Here is a 27,421-nt window from a genome sequence, read left to right as displayed (position 1 = left end):
GTCAAATTTCTGTCAAAAACGCAATTTTTGACGAAAATTGCTCCCAATGTGTAGACGCCTTTAGTTATGATGTGATTTTGCATTATTAACTCTTTCGCGTTACACTTTTATTCAGCTAGTGAATTCATGTAAAATTGAGTTTTTCCTAATGCTTTATGATCAAATATAATAGTTGTGAGTGAAAAAAAAATTCCATTGCGTGAAAACTCTGAAAAACTCCGGGTCATATATGACCCTATTGTCCTCAAGGGAAGTGTACATAACATACCATTTTCAAAATCTATATCACGGGCTTTCTAAGAGTTTTTTGCTTGAAGTTATTAATTTGGCCAAAACCATGGCAAACTGGATTGTTTTGATGAACACTGTACTCCTGGTGTTCAAGGAATCTTCCTGGTAATCCCTTGAACAGTCACTGTCACAATATTTTGTCTGGTATTTGGCAAAAATAAACTTATCCACATATTTATTCACACATAATACAATTGCACAATATGGGACGCTTGCAGTATTCTCTAAAATATGTTATAATTCATCAGATATAAGATAAAATGTTCAGGAGCAAGATATTTTCCTTCTGGATTTCACAAAGAAAAACAATGTCCCAACTGCCCCAACTATATTGTTGGCACGAAAATACTTACATAAACTTTTCCCTTGCCGACAATAGGGTCATATATGACCCGGAAAATTCTACGCGCTTTTCTGGAAAATTGAGAGTAGTTTATTATATCAAAATATGCAATATACAATCTTTGGATATTCTATTTTGTGTTTCTAAAGAATTTTTTTGCTGAAAAAAAAATTAATATAAAAAAAATTGAAAAGGAAAAGTCGTTTCACAAAGTTCGAAATTCGTGATTTTTGATCTCAAATATTTTCTTTTCCTGAATATCCGGAGTCTTGAGAAAATTAGCCAAGAATCTTACATCCTTCTATTATGATGTCGTGCACAAACAGCTAGATTTCAATTAATGTAAATAGTCAAAGAAAATTTTTTCCCCTGGTCATATATGACCCTAATGACGCGAAAGAGTTAATGGATTTTCATGAAATTTACCATAATTATGAGTATGTAAACTTAATGTGAGTATGCAGATGAACAAAAAATCGTTGCATTTCAAAAAGTTTGTCGCCAGAATTTCTCTCTAATTCGTGTGACATTTTGGTCCCAAATGCCCGAATTTGAGAGAGTCTACTGTATTCAGTTTTTCAATTTTGGAAGCAACTTGTAATTAAAGGCGTCTACACATTGGGAGCAATTTTCGTCAAAAATTGCGTTTTTGACAGAAATTTGACGTTTCCCCCTACAACGCTGCAGGGAATTTCCTTCAAAAAAGCAATTTTTGACAAAAATTGCTCCCAATGTGTAGAGGCCATAAAGTTTATTTATTTATTTATTTAATTATTTTTGAAATCTTTCGGGTTCACAGCATGTGCTACAAGTCAATTTATTCTTTTATCAAAAATATCCTAGGTGAGGATTTAATCAAGGTCCTACAAAAAATTCTAGATTGAACGTCCTTAGAGGTTCCATAGAGATATCCACAAGAATTGTTTTTTTTTATCAGTTCTGAATAATTCATTTTTTTCCCAGAACAACTGTATTTTTCTTTGGATAGATAAGGTAGGGGAAAGTACCCATGCTTGATACCATTGGAAGCTTCGTAATGACTGAATTTTGTGAGTTTCACAATATATTTGTGACTCATCGCAACCATATTTTAAAAACTATGAGAAAATGGCCAGTTTTTAAAATATATTGCAGTCACGTTTATTGAGAAACATAGGAAAAATTTAGTCATTACGGAGCTTCCAATGGTATCAAGCATGGGCACTTTCCCCTACTAAGAGTTCAAAAAATGCGATAAAGTTTGACAATTCATGCACAATAAATAGAACTTTTAAAATGATTTAAAATTAATCATACTGAATGTACTGAATAATTTTAAATTTTGTAAAAAATAAATCGTTTGACGCGGGTGTAACTCTCTGACCATGTACTGTTAGTCGCGCGTGCATTGATCGCTTTATAAATTTGCAAAGTTGCTAATTCCAGAAATATTATTTTTTATGTTCGTAGAATTCACCATAATTTAAAATCGTGTAGATATTCCAATACTTTATCGCTTAGAAGTTACATTTTTTCTGAGGTCACATCGAAAGCGTGCAGAAAAGTGGTGCTTCATGCTCTTCAATGGAAATTCCTCAAAGAACATCGACAGTTGTACTCACGCGTGACGTTGGAAAACAATGTGAGAGAATCAGTGCGGGTTATCACACAAATTACAGTCAATAGGGAAAACCGAGGCTTATTGGGAAAAATCTTTTATTCCTCTCTTCTATTCCCTCCGTTCCTTCCTTCCTTCAGGTCCCACGTTCGGGGCAAGGACTATGTCCCACACTCCCCTGTGTTCTCCGGTGAGAACACTCCCACGGAGGTTGAGATGGGAATTTGGGAGAGGTGGATGTGGCAGAGGTTACTCCGGAAAGCTCAGCACTGGGCTTGGTGTTCTTGGGGGCTCCCGGTGGCTTCAGTGGCTTCAATGCTTGGTGGTGATGATGGTGTTGCTGCTGGGGATTGGGCTGGTGGAGATGGGCGAGGTGATTGATGTTGCCTCCTCGGCGGTCAGTGGTGAAAGAGACCGATTGGCGCTCTTTTTCTTATCAGCTGCTACTGATTTTTCTACCTCCTCTCCTCGTCGCTAGCGCCCTCGTCGCCTCAGCAGGGCAACACACTCCACAGTTTTAAATTTAAATATGTTGCGCTCGCAACAGGCTAATTTAGCTGAGGGCTTCTTTTGGGTAGTTAGATGTTCTACTTTGTCCTGCAAAAACGTTAATTAAATAATTTGTCTGGCTAATTTAAGCATATTTTCTTCTACTAAATTTTACTGAAGAAAAATACTTCATTTGCTTGCTGATGTAGCCCCGGTTGTCACTATGTGAAAAACCGAATCAGAATCACAATAATTGCCATTTCTTTGATCATCGCATTGCTCCACAAATGTTGTTGTCTTTTGTATGTGGTAACAAGTGTGCGCGGGAAAAAGTCTGAGAGCTGATATGGAAATTCATGACCTTTGACCGCCGATATGACGATTTGGCGTTGGAAATACTGGAAAAGTGGAAGAAATTGATTCGTTTGGAGGGATCGTTCGATTTGGTTGGCGTATTTGATAACAAGAACCATGCTCTACAGTAGATTAATTGGCTTCCGAACGCGATTTTAACACATTTCTCAGAGCTTATTAGCACTTCTACTAAACATATACGGTTTAACATAGCAGTGCTGATGATGTTTTTCGTCTTATCGCAACTGCTGTTTTTCTTTTCTTCTCATTGTACTTTCGATGGCAGAGAAAAGAGACGGAGCGAATTGTTAACACATACAGAATTATTTGTACAATAGGAACAACAATAATAATTTTGTGTAATTTACGTATAGACTTGAGGAGACTTATTTTTTCTCTAGTGGAGGCCTTAGCTGGAGTTTCAACTGCCAGTCATTCAGTTGAACAGTGACCGGCGAGCTGAACACTTGGAAAATACTCATTCTAATCTCTTCCTCTGTTTCCACACCACAGAGTGTGATCATCTTTTATTTTCTTCTCTAATCTATCCTCTGGCAAGATTTTTCCCCATACTTTTCCTCATACTGGGAAAAGTTTTCAATTATATACCTCAACCAAACTTCCCTTTTCGTAAAACCTTCTCAAGTTGACCAAACTCATATAACTCCGTGAACTGTGTCATCAAGTCAACAATCAAATTAAATTCCCAGACTAACCGGAAATGTGCTATAGCGAGTGAATTAAATAGTGTAGAACTGGAGGAAGTTTCAGTAAAACCAATAAATAACTCTATGGCAGTGATATTTGCTGTGAATTGAAAGCAAAACCCAATCGACTGTTAATTATTTCATGACACTTTTGTGATAAATGCAGAAAAATTGTTCACTTTCTTCACCATTACGCCACACTTGATTAATTTCACCCACCACTACCAACAATGTTCCAATCCAGGTATCTCAGTGATGATCATCTCAAGGGCTTCGATAGATACAAGGTACGAGTAACATGAGAAGCATTACCCAATTAAATCGTTGCATTTTTCTCATCCGCCTTTTCTATCATTATTAGAAAATAATTGAAAAATCAACATAAATTTTGCCAGATATTTATTTCATCACTTTTGAAGGAAGAGCTTGCGATAACAGCTCCGAGATTACTTATCAGTAAACCCTTTAACCCTTTTTAACGCACTTTTAAAAAAACTCACTACACATGCTTATAAATTGTTAATGTTTGTTTAACTAATTAGTTAGAATACATTAAGTGGAATATTTCATGAAATTTCCGTCATTATGAACTAACATTTTATTCAGATTTTATGGTTCAAGGCCGTTTTTAACAATGTGCACAGTTATATGTTTATTTTTTGCATCAGGTTCTTATTTTTCTTTTAAATCTTTTTATTGATACTAAAAAATATATTGCTTCTTAAGATCTTGTTCTTAAAAAAAACTTTGAATACTTCTTTTTTGTTCTTAATACTCACACAATTAGTAAAATAACAATTAATCATCGTTTCTAGAAAGCACTGTCGTACACATCGTACACATACAGTGGCGGCTAAAATAATAAGACTACCTCTGCAAAAACTGACATTTAATAATAATGTAATACATTGCAATACATATTCAGCTGAAAACATATGTATTTTTAGCCGAATTCTGCTAACATTAAAACGACACTCGTGGTGTAGGGTAACGTGTGGTATTTCTGGACAAGGTGCTTTTCGGGACATAATATGGGTATTTTGGGACACATCAAAATACCTATAAATATTTTTTTCTTATTATTTTTAAGTTCTATGTGAGATATTAAGTTGTTTACGTATGAGATAAATATAGAACTTCTGAAATTTTATTTAATCTAAAGTATAAAATACGCGAGAATTGTGAGTGTCACATTCCACTTTTCACCAAACTCAGTGTGGTCAATTTTGCAGATGTCAACACAAACAGTTCTGAGTTTTTTTTTCGATTTAAGCCACTTTACAAGTGAAAACAAAATTAAACAATTTTTTTTATGAAAAAATGAAGTTTAGACCTTCTACTTAAAGGTAAATAATCAGGCTCAGTGAAATTTATTTGCATAATAGCCACTTTTGCCTGTCCCGAAATATACCATTATTACTTCTTTACATTTTTTGCTATTTTGTGTAAAAAAAATATGCATTTTTTAACATTTTTCGGTAGGAACGTTTTTTTTATATAGAATAAGGAATATAAATATTTATATAAGCAAAGAGAAGAATAATTTGAAAAGTCGTTAAGCTGCTTGAAACTTGAAAGTGCTAAAAAGTGTCCCGAAATACCACACGTTACCCTAGTGTCATTTCTATATATTTGGTTAGCACTTTTTGTTCGAAAACTGCTGACCGCGGTCAGCGTATTTTTCCTGATCGATTTAGCAAAATTATGCTGAAAACACTGCCTTTTTCAACTAACTGTGCTCGCTGGGAAGGTTTTCATATTTAACAGAATAAAATTGCTATTCCAATGAAAAATGAAGATGTTTTTTTTAGCATTTTACTGTTCTCAAGTGGTTCTACGTAATCGACATTTTCTTTGTGTTGGTTCCTGTCTCGACTGTTTGTAGGTTCTGAACCACAACGTGGACTGTGGAAAACAGTCGAGACAGGAACTAATACAGAGAAAAATGTCGATAATGCAGAAGCACTTGAGAACAGCAACGTGCTAAAGAAACATGTTCATTTTTTATTGCTATAGCACCATGTCAATAGTGAAATTCTGTTTGGACAACACAATTTGTAAAATAATAATTAATCATCGTTTCTAGAAAGCACTGTCGTATACGTCGTACACATACAGTGGCAGCTAAAATAATAAGACTACCCCTGCAAAAACTTCCATTAAAAACTTACATTCAAAAAAAAATGAATGTTGTCTATAAATTAATTAAGTGGAAATAAAGCTGTATAAAAGCTATTTAGAAACTATATAAATGACAATTTACCTATTTTCTTGTGTGGACTGAATTTTATTATTGACGTATACTGTACAAAACATAGATGTCTGGCGACCAAACAGCACCTTATTTTCAGATCTACATTAAAATTTTTTAAACAAATTAGGAAAATAGGGAAAACATACAAAAGCAAAACAAAAAGCTTTGCAGGCTGGTTTTATTATTTTAACCGCCAATTTATATCGTGATTTTTAAGTTCAAATTACTAATATTTTCTGTGGAAAGCCATTTTCAGCGTAATGTACCTCATTTAATTTTGCACAATTTATTGATTTTAAAATTTAATACATTTTAAAGATTTCCTTTTATTTATTATCTTTATTATCCATCTGTATTAGCGTTCCTTTTGATATTCATAATCGATAATAGATCCTTCTGGGCTACATATTGAAAATGAGTAAAATTTTAAAACTAAAATCGGATGTTTAAGGGGGGAGTCAGAATAAAAAAGTCAAAAATTGGGTGATTTTTGCAATTTTTTCGGAAACAGTGGGAACAACCAAGATTCATAAAGTTTTTGGTATATTTTTATAGTTTATACATGTAGGATTCAAAAAGGAGGATATCGAGGGAAAACTCTCCTTTTAATTTAATAAATGGTTTAATTCAGTACTATGCAACTTCATCACGTCTCCTCCCTTGAACAGAACTCTATAATGTTATTTGTTCCGGTGGCAGCCATAATCCCGAAAGCCAAAATCCCGAAAGCCAAAATCCCGAACGCCAAAATCCCGAAAAGGCCAAAATCCCGAAAGACAAAATCCCGAAAGCCAAAATCCCGAATTTTTAAAATCCTGAAAGGGATGAAATTATATGAAGGAAAATGTTTAAAATAATTTTCCAAGACACAGAAGATTTCCCTTTGCCTCCAGTAAGCGCGAGTGAAATCGCAGGAGTAGCTATGACACTTTTAAGAATTCGGGATTTTGGCTTTCGGGATTTTGGCCCATTCGGGATTTTGGCTTTCGGGATTTTGGCGTTCGGGATTTTGGCTTTCGGGATTTTGGCTTTCGGGATTTTGACCGGGACCCATTTGTTCTACTGACCGGGTACTACGTTCCCAGTGAAATCATTCCAAATTCCAATTTCATTCCCACACGGCCCTTCCTGACAATAAGTTGACCCCCGGACAACTTCAGAGTCAATCTTCATTAAACTTTTATCATCATCAAGAGCAATCATCGAGTCTCCAGCGTTGCATGGTGTTACAGCAATTCCCAAGCATGAAAAGATCACTCCCCACTTCTTCTTTCGTCTTCTGTCCATTTTGGTAATGTTTAACGGTCTTGTATCCTTTCGGTAGATTACTTGTCTTGTGTCCTTCCTTCTTGAAATTTTCAAAGTTTCTCCATTCTTTCGCTGTTTCGTCTTCAGCTGTATCTTCATTTCCGTCTTATTAGTTTCATCTTCATACTCGTCGTAGACATCTTTAGCTTCAGCTTCATCAACCAATTTCTCCTTATCATTCACATATTCGTCACATCGAATCTGCATAATCCAATTGTCATCATCAAAAATTTCTTCCTTCGTATTCTCCATATTTGGAGTTTCATCTTCATGTTTGTCCTGTACCAACACTTGAAGAATCATTGAGACACCCTTTTCTTCATTGATCTTTAGTTCACTCTTCTGGAAATCAATTAAAGCTTCATCATGTTGCACAATGCGCAGTGCAAGCTCTTCTTCTTTTCCATGACAAGACAAATTTCTCTTCACGCATTGATTGATAAGTCCTTTCTTCGTCAAAAAGTCCAATAATTCGTCATATTGCACAATTCGTTGTGCAAGATCCATTTTCTTCCCATTGCAAGGCAAATTTCTTTTCTCACATTCTTTCACAAGTCCACACTTGGTAAGACAAGTAATCAATTCCTTAAAGCTTCTCATCTTTCGTAATTCGTTCTACAGTTATCGTCTTTCGTGTTCTTGTAACTCTTCAGCAGTTGCCGTCTTTCGTCTTCTTGTACCTCTTCAGCAGATACCGTCTTTCGTCTTCTTGTACCTCTTCAGCAGATACCGTCTTTCGTCTTCTTGCAACTCTTTAGCAGTTACCGTCTTTCGTCTTCTTGTAACTCTTCCGCAGTTATGGTCTTTCGTCTTCTTGTAACTCTTCAGCAGTTGCCGTCTTTCGTCTTCGTAACTCTTCGTTCTCACTTCTTGTGCTTTTGCACCGTCTTTTCACCTATAATTGTTCTTTTTACGTCTTCTACTTCATATCACGTCTTTTCATTAATTTTTCATCGTTTTTCTCCACTCATTTTTTTTATCGGCCTCCTCAAAATTCCACGTCGTTTTTATTTTTCCCAGCAATATTCTACCCCCATCCCGGTTGAGCCCCCATGTAGGATTTGGGAAAGGAGGATATCGAGGGAAAACTCTCCTTTTAATTTAATAAATGGTTTAATTCAGTACTATGCAACTTCATCACGTCTCCTCCCTTGAACAGAACTCTATAATGTTATTTGTTCTACTGACCGGGTACTACGTTCCCAGTGAAATCATTCCAAATTCCAATTTCATTCCCACATACATATTTAAAGTGCATCAATATTTTCTTGAAAAAAAAAGAAACAAAAAACGCACAACTTCGGATTAAGGGCAGAATCACATTGACAGTAAAATGCTTGCTGTAGCCTCACCGTATTTCGTTAATTTACGTACTTTCATTGCAATTTTTACGCAAATTTTCCATTAATTATTAATTCCATTACGATTAATTTCTTTTACAGTTTTTTTTGCTCACCGTTTATCGAATTTTCGTTTTATTTATTCAATTTTCTTATATTATTTTCACCTAGTGCCACCGAGTACGAGATAAGGTAATACGGTAATTGACAATTTGCGTAAGAATTGCAATGAAAATGCGTAAATTAACGAAATACGGAGAGCATTTTACTGTCAATGTGATTCTGCCTTAATGAATAGTCGCCTCGCCGAAACAGTCTCTAATTAGCTGGCGTAATTCGCATTTGCAAAAAAAAATTAAATTAAAAAAATAATAATATTTTTTATATGTATATATTTTTAATATTTCATAGCAAGGAAGAAAAACCGGAGAAAATCTTAAAATAGATACTTTTTAAGGGTTTTAAAAAATTCATATTTTATAATAAAATAATGACTTTCAAATTGTATAAAAAATAAGAAAAACAAATTCAAAAACCTTTCAAGTTCAACTATAGGAGAAAATTTAATTCTGAAGTAAATAGGGGAGTGCTTGCAATTTGGAACAGAATGTATGAGCTCCAATATCTTAAGTTTAAACTACAATATTTTCAATACGTTTAAATATAAGTAAAGTAGACGTGAAGTGGAAATTTTACGTTAATTATGTTTTAAACAAAATTTTGTAACTAAAAAACCTACAACTTTAATGTATAAGGAGTATTTTTTTACCAATTCCACCACAATTGGGTTTTATCGGTTTTATCAGAAGGTATTTGAATGGTAAAACCGTTAAAACAATATTTTAATTTTATTATAGAAATTCTAGAAATTTGCGAAGTCTATTAATCCATAAATATTTTATTAACAAAATCTAGGACGTAGACTTTGTTTATGTTTTATTTTATTAAGCAATACAATATATCTTTAAGGTGCGAATTCAAACCAAGCAAGAGAGACAAATAAAATTCTTGATAAAATTGTAAAAAAAATATACTTCAACTTGAAAGCTACTGGAAAGTGTGATAGCATTTTTAATCATTTTATGATCATCATACAATTACTCTTGTTTTATGAACATTTGTTTAATAATTACGGATGAGTGAGCGAGATAGTCTAAGCTTTGATTTAGATGGATAGTTGTTTCTACTAATTCATATTTCTAATATTTTAATTTATTTATTACGTAATAATCAGTTTAAAAAAATCTCAGAAATTTTAATTATACAGAATGTATTTTTTCGCCATATTTCAAATTAACATTTATTTTAAATAATATTATTGAAAACCAATTCGCTGTTGAGGAATTTCAGTGCTGCAAAATGTTGTGTATAAATTTTCTCTTATTTTCCTATGAGAAGTCATTGGCGTCTGTCACCTCTGACCTTCTATCAGTTCACAATATTATAGTCAATGTGGCATTATCTCGAAAAGTGGTCTCATAATTTCCTAGTGGGAAAAAAAGAAAACATGCTTAAACTCTTTCAGAGACAGTTGGACAATCTTCCCGTTTCATAATCATACTCTCTATTTTTTTTTGAGTGAAAGAGTGTGATGAAAATTTTATTATCTTGTGATAACGATAATTTTTTTTATGTGGAATTCTATTCCAGTAGATTAATGAAGTAAACAAATGAGAGTTGTTGACATGCTGTTTTATGTTCCGTTTTTACTACTTGCAGTACAACAGCGTGGACACAAGTCTGTTGTCCGTTTATGTGATGCATCCTTTTTGGAATTGGTGCGTTAAATTCTTTCCACGCTGGTTAGCACCAAATTTGATCACCTTTACGGGTTTCCTTCTGACAGTGGCCACATTCGTCCTAATAGGCTATTATGACTACGATTTTAAAGCAGCAGACGAAGACGTAAGTTCAATATGTTCCTAAATTATAAGAGTTGCCATTCGAAATGTGTTTCGGTCGATTAAGCATTTAAACCACGCCCACTGTCTCAGGTTTGCATAATTAAATTTAAAATTAATTGTGGTCTAAAATCGTTCATAAAAGGAATTTAGTTAGAAATCTGACAAGTATGAGACCTCCCAAAAAAGCTCTGCCCATGAAACTGTTTAAGTCACGCCCATTTTTTAACTCAATCCGACTGAACTTTAATTATAAGTGGGCGTGGTCTAAAATCGTTCGTAAGAAAGATCACACTTCAAAATCTCCTTTAAATAAATTATTAATACAGTAATGTTAACCAATGCTATAAGATATGAATTTATAAATACAGATAAATCCCATTCCACGGTGGGTTTGGCTAACAGCAGCCATAGGAATTTTTCTAGCGTACAACCTAGATGGTATCGATGGGAAGCAAGCTAGAAGAACAGGTACTAGTGGACCTTTAGGAGAACTTTTTGATCATGGATTGGACTCCTATTCCACGGCCTTTATTCCAATCTACATGTTCACTTTATTTGGTGAGACGGACCTTCCACCGATGCGAATGTTCTATGTGCTCTCCTATGTCATCTTCATCAACTTTTACCTCACTCACTTCGAGAAGTACAACACAGGTGTTATGTTCCTACCATGGGGCTATGATTTCACTATGTGGGTAAGAACAATGATTTTTAACGGGTATTTCTAATTTACTAAGTTATTTTCTATTCAATTGACAGGGTCTCACAATTGTCCTAACCTTGACATTCTTTGTTGGTCCATGGATCTGGCGTGAACCAATTTTGGGTCAATACTGTCCAGCAGATGCATTTATTCTGCTTCTCGTCGTTTCGGCTATTATCACAAACTATCCAGTTATCATACGGAACATCTATAGATCGTACAAGGAACGTACGGGAAAGATGAGACCCTTGCTCGAGGCGATACGTCCCCTGATGCCTCTGGCCGGCCTCTTTGCCATCTCCCATTTCTGGTTGCTCTTCTCGATAAACAACATAGCTACACTTGATCCACGAATGCTCTTTGTCTGCTTCGGCACGATCTTCTCCAACATTTGCGTAATATATTTTGATATTACAATTTTTATACTGAGGTCCCAATATTTTTTAAATAAGGGTGAAAGGAACACCTATTGACACTCTTTGAGTAACATTTGGGATTTGAAATTTGAACACACTTCCTTATTTTAAAAGGTAGATTAACAAACATCAGAGTATACTTGCATTTTATTAGATACATTAAAATGAAATCCAATATTTTAACAAAACAGCCAACGAGTAATCCCTATTGAAGAGGTGTTCCTTTGACCCTGTCCATTTGAATTTAAGTATTAACACTGTAGCAGTAAAAAAAATAAATTTAATGGCCCCGGCACATCATTTGGATCAGGAAAATTTCATGAAGTCGAAATTCGCATTCCTTTCTTTCTCAAACCTATTGCATATGTCTATCTCACTCTTTTCCACTCTTCTTCTTTTTTTAAACATCATAACAAATTAAATTTAGCTCAACCTAATTTGGAGTGCAAAAGTATGAGATAGATATATGCAAAAACGATTGAGAAAGAAAGGGATGTAAATTTTGATTTCATGAAATTTTCCTGACCTAAAAGATGTGCCTGATCGATAAAAAAATCAAATTTGGTCGGTAAATAATTTAAAATTTTGTGCCTCTGACACATCTTTTAGATCGGTAAAATTTCATAAAGTCGAAATTCACGTTCCTTTCTATCTCACAAGATTTGTACAAGTCTATTTCGCTCTTTTGAACCCAAAATTGGACTGAACTAAATTTGATTTAGTGTAATGTTCAAAGGAAGAAGAAGAGTGTGGAAGAGTAGGATAGGCATATACAGAACTTCTAAGAAAGAATGGGATGTGAATTTCGATTTTATGAAATTTTCTTGACCTAAAAGGTATGCTGAAGTCATTATGGCTACGGCACACCTTTTAGGTCAGGAAAATTTCGTGAAGTCGAAATTCGCATCCCTTTCTTTCTCACTTGTTTTGTATATGTCTATCTCATTTTCTCGCACTCTTTTTCTTCTCTCAAATATCACTCCAAATTCAATTTAGCTCAATCGAATTTTGTATGAGAAAGAATGGGATAGTCACATGCAAAACACGTGAGATATGTAAATTTTGATTTCATGAAATTTTACTGGTCTAAAAGGTGTGTCGGGTCCATTAGGTTGTTACTGACTAAAGAATATAAATTCAGAGACCGTTAAGACGTATATTTAACGGCGAACCTTTAATTTTTTTTAAATTTCTTAATTCCAAATTAATTTACTAATTTCAAAACTTGAACAATCTATTTTTAGTGTCTCTAGTGCATTATTCTGATTAGTTATAGCTCTGGCACAGCTTTTAGATCAGGAAAATTCCATGAACTCGAAATTCAAATCCCTTTCTTTTTCACATGTTTTGCATATGACTATCTCATTCTTTCGCATACAAAATTCGATTGAGCTAAATTGAATTTAGAGTGATGTTCAAAAGAAGAAGAAGAGTGCGAGAGAATGAGATAGACATATGCAAAACATGTGAAAAAGAAAGGAATCCGAAATTCGACTTCGTGAAATTTTCTTGGTCTAAAAGGTGTGCCCGAGCCATTAAAATTTATATTTCGATTTTTCTTGGTCGATTTTAATTAATTAAAAAATTACAAAATGGCTTTTTTGTAATTGTCTTGCATTGTGGTATTTTACTGCTCAATTGTGCTACATCAAATGGTGTAATTCCTGCGACAATGTAAGTGCAATGACCTAAAAACATCCTTTGCAGCCATTTAATTTCCTGTTCCTTTGAGACACAATCATTCAATGAAATTGCTTTTCTTTGCGTGAAAATTCCTTCAATTGCAATTGAAGAAACGTTTAATGGTCTCATTAAGTAGGTGCAAACATTGCAGTGTCCATGGGAGTAAGATCTTTTGATCCTGGATCTAAATTCAATTTTCATCCTGTTACTCTATGAACACTGAAATTTTAATTAAGAAGTGTCCTCATCCATGCACATAGTAACACTGTTCAATATTTGATTGAATCTCCACAGTGCCGATTGATTGTTGCCCAAATGTCCGACACGCGGACAGACTGCTGGAACGGATTGTTGTGGCTGCTCCTTGTGGTTACTGGAGTGTCAACATTTCCGTTCTACAATGCCCTCCATATTCGCTTCACGGCTACCATTGAACTGGCCATCGTGTACGTAATCACAGGAATATCAACAGCTGCCCATATACATTATGGCACGTGTGTGGTACGTAAAGTTCCATCAAATTTCTATTCATCCTGATGAACTACATCATATCAGTTTACTTACGCCTCAATTTCTCTCTTTTGTCTCCTCAATGTCTCTACAGGTGCGAGAAATGTGCCATCACTTCAATATCAAATGCTTCCAAGTAAGAGAAATCAATAGGAATACAGTGAAATTGAAATGAATCAAACATTTTGCCAGTTGACATAGAATTGGGATTAAAACAAATATTCTGAAGAAAAATTTATGACTAATTTCACTACAATTCGTCATTTATTCCCATCCCATATATTGGAATGTTTTGCTTATGTTCAACATTCAGGCGTTTGATCAAAAAGTGTTGGAAATTCAATTACTAAGAACACTCGTAACTATTGGTATTCGCCAATGCTAAATCGTCGCGTTCCGATTATTATTAAGAGGAGAAGGTCATGTGATAGTTTTGTAAACTACTAGAATCTTTATCCGGATTCCAGACTTTTATGGGTTTTTAGGTTTTGTTGTTTATAGGGGAACAAGGGGCAATATGTAGGAAAGCGAGGGTTTTATTTTCTTACGAGCTTTCAAAAAACTTGAGAATTATACTGAATACAATTTTTCTCTCTCTGAAAGGAAAATCTGCTTCTTGAATAATTTTTTAAAAGCTTATTCTATGAAAATGCTCAAAAATACTAGAACATTAATTATAAGGCAAGGGCTAATTTATAGCATTTTGATTTGATTTATTTTTTTGAAACTATTCGTAAATATCTATTTGGATAGATTTGGCGACTTTTTACTGTAAATAGAAATTTATGATTAAAAACTCCTTAAAGGCTTAACTAGCTAATTCTGTAAACGTTATTTAATGAAGAAATTTTGGAAACAGATATCTCGTGTGAGACAAATATTTATTTTAAATAAGGACTAAAAGCTGGAATATTACAAAATTTAATAGAATCTTTTAAATTCAGGAACGAAGTTTATAAAGGTTCATTATCATTTATAAAGGAATATTTTGATATCGAATTTTCAAAGATCAAGGTTTAACCACTTTGGAGGGCCTCTTTTTCGATCGATTTGCTTAATTAAATTTGAATTTTTTTTTTGAAAGATCTTGTAATTTCCAACCCGACTGCATCGGACTTAATTGGTAATGAATCTGTAAAGTAACTCGTAACTGATGTATCTTTCTCATATATTTTCCAAAACTCTTTTTTATTTGTTCGAAAGCTTGTGACCCTGACTACCTCTAAACTAAAACATATTCGAAAATAAAAACATCTAGAAATCGTGTTCGAACCAAACCAATAAAGCAGAAAAACTTGGCTTTGAAGGAGAAGGTGGGGGTTGGGAGGAAAACGAAAAAAATACTGTCAGAGATAATGTTGATTTATAGGGCGGTCGTCGAAGCCTGAAAGTCGATATCTCTTACCGTTTGGCCTCTACACAGAAAAAAATATTTTGTAAAATTGTACGTAAATGTTTGTGAAATACTATGGCAGACTTACGAAATGCTCGTGAATCATATAACCCACAAACAAGTTTGTAATATTTTGTACTTTCTCCACAAACATTGTTCGTAACATGATCATTTGACGAACATTTTTTGTACTTTTTCAAACATTTGTTCGTAAATGTTTGTAAACAGACAAAAAAATGTTCGTAAAATTTTGTCATTTGTTCGTATTTGTTTGTAAATTTTTGCGAGACAAACAAAAATTTACGAACAAATACGAACAAATGACAAAATTTTACGAACATTTTTTATGTGTATTTACGAACAAATTTTTGTAAAAGTACAAAAAATGTTCGTCAAATGATCATTTTACGAACAATGTTTATGAAAAAAGTATAACATTTTACGAACTTGTTTGTGGGTTATATGATTCACGAGCATTTCGTAAGTCCTCCATAGGATTTCACAAACATTTACGAACAATTTTACAAAATATTTTTTTCTGTGTAGAGGCCAAACGGTAAGAGATATCGACTTTCAGGCTTCGACGACCGCCCTATAAATCAACATTATCTCGGACAGTATTTTTTTCGTTTTCCTCCCAACCCCCACCTTCTCCTTCAAAGCCAAGTTTTTCTGCTTTATTGGTTTGGTTCGAACACGATTTCTAGATGTTTTTATTTTCGAATATGTTTTAGTTTAGAGGTAGTCAGGGTGAATATTTTGTCCTTAGATATTTATATTCGAACAACATTTCGATATCGAATTTTCGAAGGTCAAAGTTTAACTACTGGAGGGACCATTTTCCAATCGATTTGCTTAAATTTTAATTTTTTTTTTAAATCTTGAAATTTCCAACTCGACTGCATCGGACTTAATCGATAATGAATCGGTAATGTACCCGTTAATGATGTATCTTTCTCAGATTTACTTTTTTATTTGTCCATATTATTATTGCTCATGCTAAAATGTGCTTTTCTCATGCATTTTTTTTTATTTCGGAATGTTTTGTTTTGTTTTTAATTTATGAATCAATTTATTCTGTAGTAAACTGGTATGCACTCAAAAAGAATGCGAAAATATAATTCACGGATAGCTCTATCTCGTGAGTTCTAGCACTCCTCAAAGCTGGGACGCTTTGCCATTTCTTTTGCCATATATTTATATGTATTTAAAGTACTTAAATATTTAAAAAAATTATACTTTCTTGGTGCTTTTTTGCTTTCGTCTTGGTATCTTTGGAAATACTTCGAATTGGTTTCTGACATTTTTATAGTACGTTTTAGTATAGCATTATCCATCTATTTAAGCAATAAAAAATATAGACTTCTTTTGACCTTGTATTTCGTGTTACCTCCTTAAGGTCAATTCAATTCAATTTTCAATTTTGAAGTTTATTTCATGCCTAAAGGATACAATGTTTCCTAAGTATAAGGCTATATATAACTTACAAAAGTTTATTTATTTTTTGTTTTTGTGACGCGAGTTGCAACCGATCCTAGCCTAACAGAATGACGACGTTCAAAAAAATTCATTGAGTAATTTCTTAATTTCTTTAACAGTTCCTTAACTTAAATTTCTTTAACAAGGTCCTTAAACATTTTTTCATATTTTAAGCGCGATATGATTTAATCGATTCTAATTATTTCTATAGGGTATATTTTGAAAAAAGCCTTCTATCTGTAAGTAAATCCTTAGTTCTTGTAAGGTTGGCTAACTTTTAAACTGATAACGACTATCTAGTTTTTGAAGATTTGTTTTTTTTTAGATTTTGAATGATTTCTCAGACGTATATCAAAAATTTTGATTATTGGTAAATTTTAAGAAATCTAAATTTACATCGTTTGAACAAAAAATGTTCGTTTAAATTTAAAACTTTAAACAGAAAAGTTTAATTAAGTTTTCAAATAGTTTGTAATAAACTACAGCTGAATTTTGTTACATTTATTAACAGTAAAATAAAAGGCAGTTACAGCATTTTAAACAGTATATTCGTTACTAGATAACTTAAAATAGAATCGACAATTTGTGTAAAAAAAAATTGAATCCATAGATTTTTTTAATAAAGTAACAATATCCTTTTATTAAATTATTTTTAAACTGTTACATGACCTTTCCTCCTTGACGAAAAAATATGGATTGAAATTGTGTTTGAATTAAGTCTCGATTTTCAAGGAAAACCGTTCGAGATTTGACTTAGGATCCTGATAACTAATAAAAGTTTCAAGTAAAAAATTATATTAATATAATGATCTATTTTCCTAACAAAATTGATAAATGAGCAGATCCCCGATACACTTTTTGATCAAAGCGTCCAGTTGGTCTGCTTTATATTCATTAATACTGGAGTGATTTTTAATCTGTCCATGGTGGAATTGTTGGATCGGTGGGAAGAGTTCGCAGCCAGTAGACGGAATCTATTTCGATAAATCCCAGCTTTTCTAGCATTCCTCTCGATGGAGTATTGTCGACATTCACGAAGGCAAAAGTATCCCTTCCCATATCGCAAAGTTTCCTTATCATGGCTTTTGTAACTAGACTCCCAAGACCACGGCGTTGGTACTCCTCGTCTACCTGAAGAGCTCCCAGTGCACCGGCTTGGAGAAGAAAGCACCATGCTACGAGTCTACCTTCTTTGGTGTAGGCTCCTACATTTGGATTCCAGGCAATAAGGCGTTCCAGGAAAAATAATGAACCATGGTGTCGATTAGGCCAGACTCGGTCAGCGATGGTAGCATCTTCTTTTGTCATAGGACGAAGTTCAATATCATTTGGACAACTACAAAGAGAGGGGTCAATACATTTCTACAAATAGTCAAAAATGCTAAGAAAAATCTACTAACTCCACTAACACGGCCTGTCCTAAATGACGCGGCAGGTAATAGAGAACAGTCTGACTGTCATATTCCTTTTCTAATTTTCTAGATTCCACCAAGTGGAGAATCGCCGGACGATGTTTAGACACAAAGGAACTGATCTTGAAGCCAGCACGCCAGTCCAGTAACTCAAGGGCTTTCTTCAGCTGTGAATTGGACTCGTCAAGACTGCAGACAAACAACTGGTACCGATCCTGAATAATACTCAGATAATCAGAAATCTCCAGACATCTGAACAAAATGATTTTGCAAGACTTTTATTTTTTTTCCAAATGGGAGGGAAAAGTTATTTTAATTGTTGCATTTTTCTGAATGTTTAACGGGTTAATTACTTTTAAACTGATGACTTTTTACTAAATATATTATTCTTGTATTAAAAAAAATAATTAAACATTTTTGAGGGCGAGTAAAATTTTCAACCTTTTCTGTTTTAATAATTGTATTTTGTAACATATTTTTCGTAGTTGATGTGATTTTTAAAAGTTGTATCTTATTTGATTCGTTACTAACGTGAAAATTAAATGAACAAAAAAAAAAGAGATTTAAAAGCAGTGCACTTTTGCTGCAAGTTGTGGTAAATGAAAAATGAAGAGGGTTTCACTTTACCTGCAACAATCTAAATTGTTAAATTAAATCTATTTTTGACAGGCAGATCGGCGGATCGCGCCGAATTGCCTCCAAGATCGCGCGGTAATTTTTCAAAATCGCGTTGATCGGCATTCAAAGTGAACTGTAAGTGGCAAAATTATTATTGCTGATATTGAAATATTGAAATGATATTATTGCTGAAATTTAATATTTTCTCCATCAAATTCAAAAAAGAGAAAAGTCCTGGTTTTTCTATGGGATAATACACCGCATTATTATTATATTATTATTTTTTTTTAAATGTAAACCTCTCTATAAATTCTTTTAAAATTGGCTTCAGAATGACCATTTTTTATCAGTAAACGAACAGTTTCATCAGTAAAAATCAAATATTTTTAATAAAATATTATATTTTAATATCTATTTTTATAACACAAATTGTTCAAAACCACTTTGAAAAACGTACTCAAATTACAAAGAAGTTTTATCGCTTTTCAGTTTTGTTTTTTCCAATAATATTTCAAAAATTATAATTTCGGTTTTTAATTAACTAATTATCAAATTTGATTTTTATTGAATAATCTTTATGAATATTCTTTAATATTTTGCAGCCTAAAAGAAATTTCGTTAACCATAATTTAAAAAAAAAGTTAGATCTCAAATTATTAGGTTTAATCAGAAAGTAAAATATTTCTTCCCTGTAAGACATACAATTAAAAAAAAACATATCTAACATCGGATTTTAGACCAGAGGCTTAAGGTGGGTCCCCTAATTAGTAGGGTAAAAATGAACCTTTTTCCGATTTTTTTGAAAGAGAAGGACACGATTAAATAACTTTCAAATAAACTTAACTCTTTAAGTCAATAACTTTTTTTCTTAATCCCTTCTACCAATTTAAAGAAATTATGAAAATTAATAGTGCAGAAACCGCTTTTCAAAGTTTTGGATATTCACGCGAACGCTTTGTTCACGAGAATGGCCGACTTTCGTTTGCTACTTCGGAAATACTTTGAATTGGTTTCTGACATTTTTATAGTAAATTTATGGATAGCATTATCTATCTATTTAAGCAATAAAAATATAGACTTCTTTTGATCTTGTAATTAGGGGAACCCATTTTATTCAGTTTCCGAAGGTCTTGATATCCTAAATAATAACCAATTTTATTGATTTTTCAAAGTCTATTGGTTCATTAAAATCTACGTAATAGAATTTATATTGAGTTAAGCCGTGTGGCTAAGCGTTAGCTATAAAATTTTGCAATCAAAAATATCTTGACTTAGAAATTCATTGCGGTTCTATAAGAAATATCCTAGTTTTGGACATCCTTGTAGTTTATAATCAATTAGAAGAATTGAATTTTATGAGATTGAATTAAAAAGAAAATGTTTTTCTTAGAGTATTCCTTAGGGCCTTGACAGACTTGAGGATTAGCCGAGAGACGACTTAGCGTAATTATATTCGAAATAATGGTTAAACCACATTTTTATCATATTCCACTAAGCCGTCTCTCGGCTTAAGACCTAAGTGTACTTAGGTACTTGTTTTTGGGTACTCAGACTCCCAAAAGATGCGAAAGGGTTAATATTTAGGAAACTTCCTGAAAATTTCTAGCTATCGGATCTAACGGACACTATATTAAAATTAAATACAAACTAAACGAATTTGGATAATTTATAACCGAGCAATAGATAACAGAAGTGCTATATATCAGATAAGATACATTTGCTTTTTAGTCCTTCAAATTGTAGTGAGAAAAATAATACGACAGTACGGAAATACATTTTTTTAGAGGAGATGGACGGAAATAGTGAACCTCCCTTGAATTTCACAATTTTATTCTTTACTACGACGTTTGAAGAAGGTCTATAATTCAATTGAAAAATTTTAAGAAGACCTCAAAACGTCCATCATATCGCTCCTTGGAAATTACAAGGGGCCAACTCAATCTGAGCCATTTTTCAGGAGACAGCATGAAAGATTCAAATTTGTATAAATAATTATATCAATTAAGTATGTTAATAAAAACAATTTAATTTTTTTCTATTTGTATGAGCATTATTATAAACATCGAAACATACATATTTTTACCTTTTAAAATATGTTTTTTTTATGAGTTAGCTCTTTGTCATTCTAAATGATGCGTAAATTTTCATGAAATTAGAATGATACGGGATCAACTTGCTTGAGTTAGTCCCTTGTTTTAGAAAAATTTGAACGATAAATCTATTTTGTGCCCCTTGACTTCAAATAAAGCCGCGCAAGCAATCACAAAGAGTAAAATTTTGAAAAACTTTTCTAATAACGAAATTTATTGATTCATATCATCTGAAATTTTAATAAATTCTCTGTCTGAGTGCATTAAAACCTCAAAATCGCAAAAAAGTGAGTTAGCCCCTTGTAATTTCCAAGGAGCGATATATAGAGAATTAAATTGTAAAAATCAAGAGAGGTTGGTGTTTCTGTTCATCTCCTGTTACATTCCATGGGACCGACAATTTTCTTTCTGTTGTTGCACTTTTCTCGCATCGCCGAAAATAATATAAATTTTGCGCGCGACGTTATGCATGGAAAGATTGACATAGCGTGGATTTTGGTTATATTTTCCTTCATTTTTTTTCTTGATTTAAATTCTTGATGGCAAATTCTTCTCTTTAGTTACACTGTATAAATAAATTATGTTTTTAATGATTTAAATATAAATATTTTAAATTTAATGACCGTTCAAACTCGTGTTTGATAGTGTTGTGTTACCCTTAGCTTCCCTAATTGACGAATTTTTAACTGGAGCTAAAATATGAATATTTTACTTCCAGTATTTCAAGTATATTGCAATTGTAGTAGTCATTTCGCAATTACATAAATTCATAATTGTCAATTTTGAATAAGAGGGTAGGGGAAACTGGGGCACCACCAAACACGGGGTAGCACCAAACACTGCGATTTTCTAATCGGATATTCGACTTGAGAGGGCAAGAGTAATAGAAATTTATAGGGACTATAGGGATGCTTGTCCACTGAAGAAATGGTCGAGATAGTCCAAGTAGTTTAGAAATAAAAGTTAGTGTTTAGTACTGCTCCGTGTTTGGAGGTGCCCCAGTTTCCCCTATACACCATCCTATACGAAAAATAAAGACTTCCACGTCTAAACACTGCCGAACATTTCTTGTAGTCATCTTGCCGGAGAATGAATACTCATCTAGTTATATCAGCTAAATGTATGTTATATTGAATTAGGTTTCAACAGATAGAGATTAGCAAATCATTTTGTTCAGATGCCACTATACTCATACACAAAAATAATATACTCAAATTTGATAAAAATTTGTTGAAACTTTTACAATGTATATGTGAGAAAACAAGATATTTTTACCACAATAAGCACTGTTCCATCTCTTCTCCACTGCCCATTGAGACTGTAGAAGTGAAGATTGGGAATAGTATCACATTGTTCCTTCCATCTGATGTAGGTATCAATTGTGTAGTAATTCACAATGTGCTTTGGCCAATCCCTATTATACATTTCCTTTAGTTCTATCCAATTATCACAGGGAATTTCCACAAGACGGTGTCGATCTTGACTCATTTTGGCAAATTGAGAATCCCGAAGAATGAATTGGGACTGAGGAACGACACTGCCGCGTTGGAAGTTCAGAAGCAACTGCCGATAGAACGTGTGACCTCTTGGCAAGTTGTCAGAAGAGACTGAAGGAATTGCAAATGTAGTGCCACTTATTCAGTTCTTTAATATTATATTTATCTCACTCATACACTTAATTTTTGAAGCAGGCAATCAGAGCATGAACACAGAGATTACAAACAGTATTTACTTTTAATTCTTTTGATTTATCGCACGTGGATTCATTTGAATCCAATAAGCTGGTTCGGTGTTTGCCTCAAAGCCGAGCTTTTTGAACAATCCAATTGATGGAATATTATCTGGCAAGATGAATGTATGAGGATTCAAGCCGAGATTTCCAGCAATGTGTTTGGAGATTTCAATTACAAGAGCCTCAGCAATTCTTTTTCGTCGATATTCATCTACGACATGGAGGATTCCAATCCCTCCTGAGGAATCAATGAAGACCCAACCTACTAGTTGTCCTGTTACTGAATAAGCTCCATAGCTCACATTGTACTTCATCATTCGCTGTAAAAATACCAATGATCCATCCTTCTTGTAAGGCCAGTTATCATTCGCAGTTGAAACTTCCGCTTCTGATAACTGTCTGATACTGAGTCCATCTGATAGTTTTACAGGTTCAAGATCCTTAGCCTTATCTTTTGCTAAAATGAAAAACGTGTATTCAGTATCATAGTTCACGTGAGCTTTAACTTTTTCTATGGTCTTTAGAACAGCAGGACGTATATAGTCCGGAAAGGAACAAATCAACAATGGTTCCTTCCAATCCAGCAAACACAGGGCTTGAACTAGACTCTCCTGAGTTTCTTCGAGTGTGGCACAGTGAACATCCCAATAACTCTGTAAGAAATCCTTATCATTAGCAAAAAATGTTCTATATTCATCTTACATTGAGGCGCTTAATTATTAACTTTAATTATCACAGTTCCGTTCTGTCGCCAAGTGCCATTGAGACTCCAAATGGATAAACCCTCAATAGATGGGTACTTATCCAACCAAAGGACAAAGTTGTTGATTGTGTGATAATTTAGAATATGTCGTGGCCAATTAATTTTGTACATATCCCGCAAAATTGGCAAATCTTCATTTGGAATAAGCACTAAACGATTTTTCGAGCCCATTGTATCACCGGCAACTACTTCAAATGCCCAAATTGTACTGAGATAGATTGGATTATTTTCAAGTGCATATCAACCAAACAGCTGATCATTGAGAGTTATCAACATGTCGTAATAATTTACGGATGTGACAAATATGTCTTGATAGCAATACAACATGACCTTCATCCATAACTAGTCTGGCTATACACCGTGAGGAAAATTTCCCATGAAAATAAATAATTGTGTAGGGTGGAGTAACCACTTATCGCCACTTTTAGGAAAAACTGAAATTAATTTGATTATAATTTTTAAATCCTTATTATAAAGTAACTTAAATTTGATACAAAGTTACTCAGATACGTTGTCTATAGATATATTAAACTAATAGCCCCTCAATTTAACGGTGGATTACTTAAAAAAATATGTTTTTATTAAAAAAATTCAAAAACAACCACTTCTCGCCACCTTCTTGAAAAGGCCCAAACTCAATTCTTTTGCACAATATTATTAAAAAATATATTCAGCGTTGCTTTTTCTTCCTGATATTCTTTTTATTACTCGTATTACATGATTTCTCTTTGATTTAATTTTAAGTCGGCCAAAAAAGTAAATGAGCAAAAAATATCCCAAAATATTGAAAGATTGACAAGCCATCAATTGGAACCTAATCCTAAAAATCAAGATTGCCTTTACAAGATTTGCTTTTAAAATTAAAGATTTTAATATAAGTTCTGTTCTAATTAAAAAAAATCAATTTTTATTCCATTGTATTCCTGAAGTGTACACAAATTAGGTATAGCGGGAAGTACTCTCCCTTCGAACGTTCATGCTTTCGAATAATGCGAATTTCTTTTACTTTTTCTAAGGGATTGACTCATGATTATCACATAATTATCAATAAATTGGTAATAAGCTAATTAATTATTTAATATAAATGTGTAAGTCTCTTAGAAAAACTAAAAGAAAATTCACTTTATCTGAAGGCATGTACGTTCGAAAGGAGAGTACTTTCCCCTAGTTGAAAGATTTTAGGATTGTCACACAAATTTGAGGAATTAATGTTATCCTAATCCTAATTAGAGATTCCAAAAACGGTTAACCGGTTTCGAAAAACCGGCTAACCGCCTTATTTTGGAGACGGTTTTAAATCCGGTTTATAGAGATGAAACCGGTTTAAAACCGTCTCCTTCCAAAAATTTTAAAATTTCTCTTAATTAGTTTATTTCTTGAAAGTCCTGCTAAATATTTCCTCTACATTAGAAGGGCACCTGAAGTGCAATATGATTCCTAGTGTAATTTATAGTATGGCAGTATGTTAATAATATATTAAGGATAGTAGTAATGGGTTTCCTGCACGTTTCTTCCAGTCTTGAAAGAATTATTTGCTTATAAAGATTATTGGAAATTACAGCAAGATTTCTTCACTTGACAATATATTAAATATTACAAGACTAAAAATCAATTGTATACTGAGAAAATAATTGTAAACGATTTAGTACAATCTTGTAAAATATTGTTTTATGTGGAAAAGTAATAAGATGTTTACCGCTCACTGCCTTCATAGAGATTTTTATTGAATCTTGCTATATTTTAATTTAAATACATATCTTATTAGACCCAAATTCACCAAGATTGTTACACAAGATTTTTGTAAAATTTTTTTGTCACATTCTGGTATTTATTAGTTTCTCAACCAATGGAGTAAAAAACAAAAAAAGTTTACCTTTTATAGTATTTCTTTTTTATAAATGCCTATGGATTTTTTTTCTATCAAATTATTTGTGAATTTGTGTAAATTATAATCATGATTCTCGTGATATATAATACCAAAAATTATGCATCGGTGTGTTTTCTGTAGAGAATGATCTAAAAAATAGACTTTAGAAACCATTCCCGATCAAAAAACTGGATTTTTTTGCTGCAAAAAGAATAATTTTTTTCAATACTTTTACAAGATTTTACATAAAAAACTTTATAACGAATATAGGGTTGCGATAAATCTTGGTAACTATCTTTCCAATATTATTTTTTCATATTTTTGCGAATATTATTTTTCGTTCACGATTCAAGTTTTCTAAACTTAAGTTTAATAAGATTAATCTAGTCATAGGAATTTAAAAGTAAAGAGGAAATTTCTTTTGGTTTGTTTTTTAAAACGTTTTCTATAATTTTTTATCATCTTCCAATATCTAGAATAAATTTTCTAAGTATTTCCTTATTAAAGGTTTTCAAAAATGAGAACCATTTATGATAGCCATTTTATTTTAAGAAAAATAAATTGCATGAAAAAATGGATATTTTACGGAAATCTACACTGCATTAGCTTTTCCACCGTACAATGTTATTGGAAAAACTCTCAATAATTTTCCTGCACTCTGAAATTTCCTGAACTATTTTAAATACAAAATAAAGCAGTAAAATAAATAAGTCCTAAACTAACTGAGAAAAAGAATATATTTATTGTCTTAAATATTACATTAAAGTTCAAGTTCTGAAAAATTGCTCAAAATTCCATATTGCGATCCTAAATTTGAAACCAGTTTAAAACCGGTTAACCGATTTCAGAGCCATCCAAAACCGGTTAAATGTCTATCCTAAAAACCCGGCTATTTGGAATCACTAACTACATTGATATACAATTTTTCCATGTATTTCTAAAGGAAGCTGAGTTTTACAATAATTTAATTGTGATCCACAATTGTTTTATCTATATCTAAATTACATTTCGTTAAAGCCCAGTTTCCTTTAGAAATATGCCAAAAAATCGTATATCAATGTAGCCGCACCTCCCACTACGTGTAAACTTATTGCTGCGAAATGTTCAATTGTATTGAGTAATTTGCATTAAAGAAAATGAAGAATAATAGGTAATTTTATGGAAAACATCTATTACTGCTATATACTTTCCAAAGGATTTGTGGTGAACGAATGATTGAATTCAAACTGGAAATGGAAAGTCATGAGTTTCCTTTCAACATCTATCAACTAAATTTAGTGTACAACGGAACAATGGGTCAGTCATAGGTGAATAATTCGTCACTTTGGCAAATGAATTCAATTTTAATGGAACAACTTTAGTATCCCGCATCAATTTCTGGAAAACTATGTCTTTGTGGTATGGCATAGTTCCCTTTTAGTTCAAATTGTTGCTAAATTAATTATTAAATTTTCCTAGGAAACTCTCACTAAAACTGTTCAATGTTAAGACAGTTTTGGAGACAACACATAACTAAATTCCAATCTCTCAATAACCACGAATAACACTTGTTGGCATTGTGGCAGGTCAGCCTGGGATGTCGGAACTCGGAAGTTGTTGTGGTGGCTCCATACAACTTAGTTACGACTCTGGTGGTTATACAATTTCCTTCCTGCCACCATCAGTCACTGAATTAAACTTCAGAAATAAGTAGATGAGGCGCAGAAGGAGGAAATTTGATTAAACGTTGTTATTTAAATTGTATTTCAATTTTACTCCATCAAGGATATTCAAATAAAGCTCAATTTTGACAATAAGATATCTTGTTAAAAAATATTCTTTGAACAGCATTCGTAAGAAAATGGAATAAATGAATATGTTTAGAATAATATAGGCTATAACAGCCGTACACAATTTGTTGAATTATGTATTCAAAAAATAAATTGCAAGATACTGCATGTTGAAAAATACTATCCCAAAACCAAAGTCTATAATTTTATGTAAACTGTTACTGTTGTCACTGAACGATTTTGGTGGCAGTAATGTTCAACGCACAATTGCTTTTGTTTATATAAACATCTTTTCAAAATTTCCTATGAGAGCGAGCGAGATGACTAGATCTAGGTTTCACTCCCTCTCATTGAAATGTCAAAAATATGTTTACTAAACAAAAGTTATTGTGCGTTGGG

At 32.9% G+C, this 27,421-nt stretch overlaps 3 protein-coding genes across 4 annotated transcripts; 1 reads left to right on the top strand and 2 right to left on the bottom strand.

The window, feature by feature from the left end:
- Nucleotides 1-2,778: 2,778 nt before the first annotated feature.
- Nucleotides 2,779-18,616, top strand: LOC129807073 (ethanolaminephosphotransferase 1). Of its 2 annotated transcripts, XM_055856092.1 has the most exons (7): nucleotides 3,249-4,068; nucleotides 10,403-10,588; nucleotides 10,956-11,282; nucleotides 11,347-11,685; nucleotides 13,684-13,890; nucleotides 13,994-14,035; nucleotides 18,254-18,616. In XM_055856092.1, the coding sequence occupies exons 1-7, from the start codon at nucleotides 4,012-4,014 to the stop codon at nucleotides 18,287-18,289; spliced, it is 1,194 nt and encodes a 397-aa protein (XP_055712067.1). In that variant the 5' UTR covers nucleotides 3,249-4,011; the 3' UTR covers nucleotides 18,290-18,616. The 2 variants fall into 2 exon arrangements, with proteins under 2 accessions (XP_055712066.1, XP_055712067.1); XM_055856091.1 differs by lacking the exon at nucleotides 18,254-18,616 and having other exon boundaries at nucleotides 2,779-4,068; nucleotides 13,994-14,133.
- Nucleotides 17,263-22,488, bottom strand: LOC129807107 (uncharacterized). Its single transcript, XM_055856149.1, has 3 exons — nucleotides 22,167-22,488; nucleotides 18,172-18,398; nucleotides 17,263-18,107 (listed from the first exon to the last, which is right to left on the bottom strand). Exons 1-3 carry the CDS (start codon nucleotides 22,377-22,379, stop codon nucleotides 17,684-17,686), a joined length of 864 nt encoding a protein of 287 aa, XP_055712124.1. The 5' UTR covers nucleotides 22,380-22,488; the 3' UTR covers nucleotides 17,263-17,683.
- A 31-nt stretch (nucleotides 22,489-22,519) lies between these two features.
- LOC129807087 (uncharacterized) lies at nucleotides 22,520-23,609 on the bottom strand. Its single transcript, XM_055856125.1, has 2 exons — nucleotides 23,348-23,609; nucleotides 22,520-23,276 (listed from the first exon to the last, which is right to left on the bottom strand). Exons 1-2 carry the CDS (start codon nucleotides 23,555-23,557, stop codon nucleotides 22,626-22,628), a joined length of 861 nt encoding a protein of 286 aa, XP_055712100.1. The 5' UTR covers nucleotides 23,558-23,609; the 3' UTR covers nucleotides 22,520-22,625.
- Between the last annotated feature and the right edge of the window lie 3,812 nt (nucleotides 23,610-27,421).

This window comes from Phlebotomus papatasi, chromosome 3 (assembly GCF_024763615.1).
Source record: "Phlebotomus papatasi isolate M1 chromosome 3, Ppap_2.1, whole genome shotgun sequence".
In the NCBI taxonomy this organism is placed as follows: domain Eukaryota; kingdom Metazoa; phylum Arthropoda; class Insecta; order Diptera; family Psychodidae; genus Phlebotomus; species Phlebotomus papatasi.
This window is presented reverse-complemented; position numbering and strand designations above follow the sequence as displayed.

Coding starts and splice junctions, on each gene's coding strand:
- LOC129807073 (XM_055856091.1), top strand. CDS start 4,012: ATGTTCCAATCCAGGTATCTCAGTGATGATCATCTCAAGGGCTTCGAT. Junction 11,283..11,346: donor GCTATGATTTCACTATGTGG/GTAAGAACAATG, acceptor TTCAATTGACAG/GGTCTCACAATTGTCCTAAC. Junction 13,891..13,993: donor TACATTATGGCACGTGTGTG/GTACGTAAAGTT, acceptor ATGTCTCTACAG/GTGCGAGAAATGTGCCATCA.
- LOC129807107 (XM_055856149.1), bottom strand. CDS start 22,379: ATGAGTCAAGATCGACACCGTCTTGTGGAAATTCCCTGTGATAATTGG. Junction 18,399..22,166: donor ATGGAACAGTGCTTATTGTG/GTAAAAATATCT, acceptor AGTATTATTCAG/GATCGGTACCAGTTGTTTGT. Junction 18,108..18,171: donor GGACAGGCCGTGTTAGTGGA/GTTAGTAGATTT, acceptor CTCTCTTTGTAG/TTGTCCAAATGATATTGAAC.
- LOC129807087 (XM_055856125.1), bottom strand. CDS start 23,557: ATGGGCTCGAAAAATCGTTTAGTGCTTATTCCAAATGAAGATTTGCCA. Junction 23,277..23,347: donor ACGGAACTGTGATAATTAAA/GTTAATAATTAA, acceptor GATTTCTTACAG/AGTTATTGGGATGTTCACTG.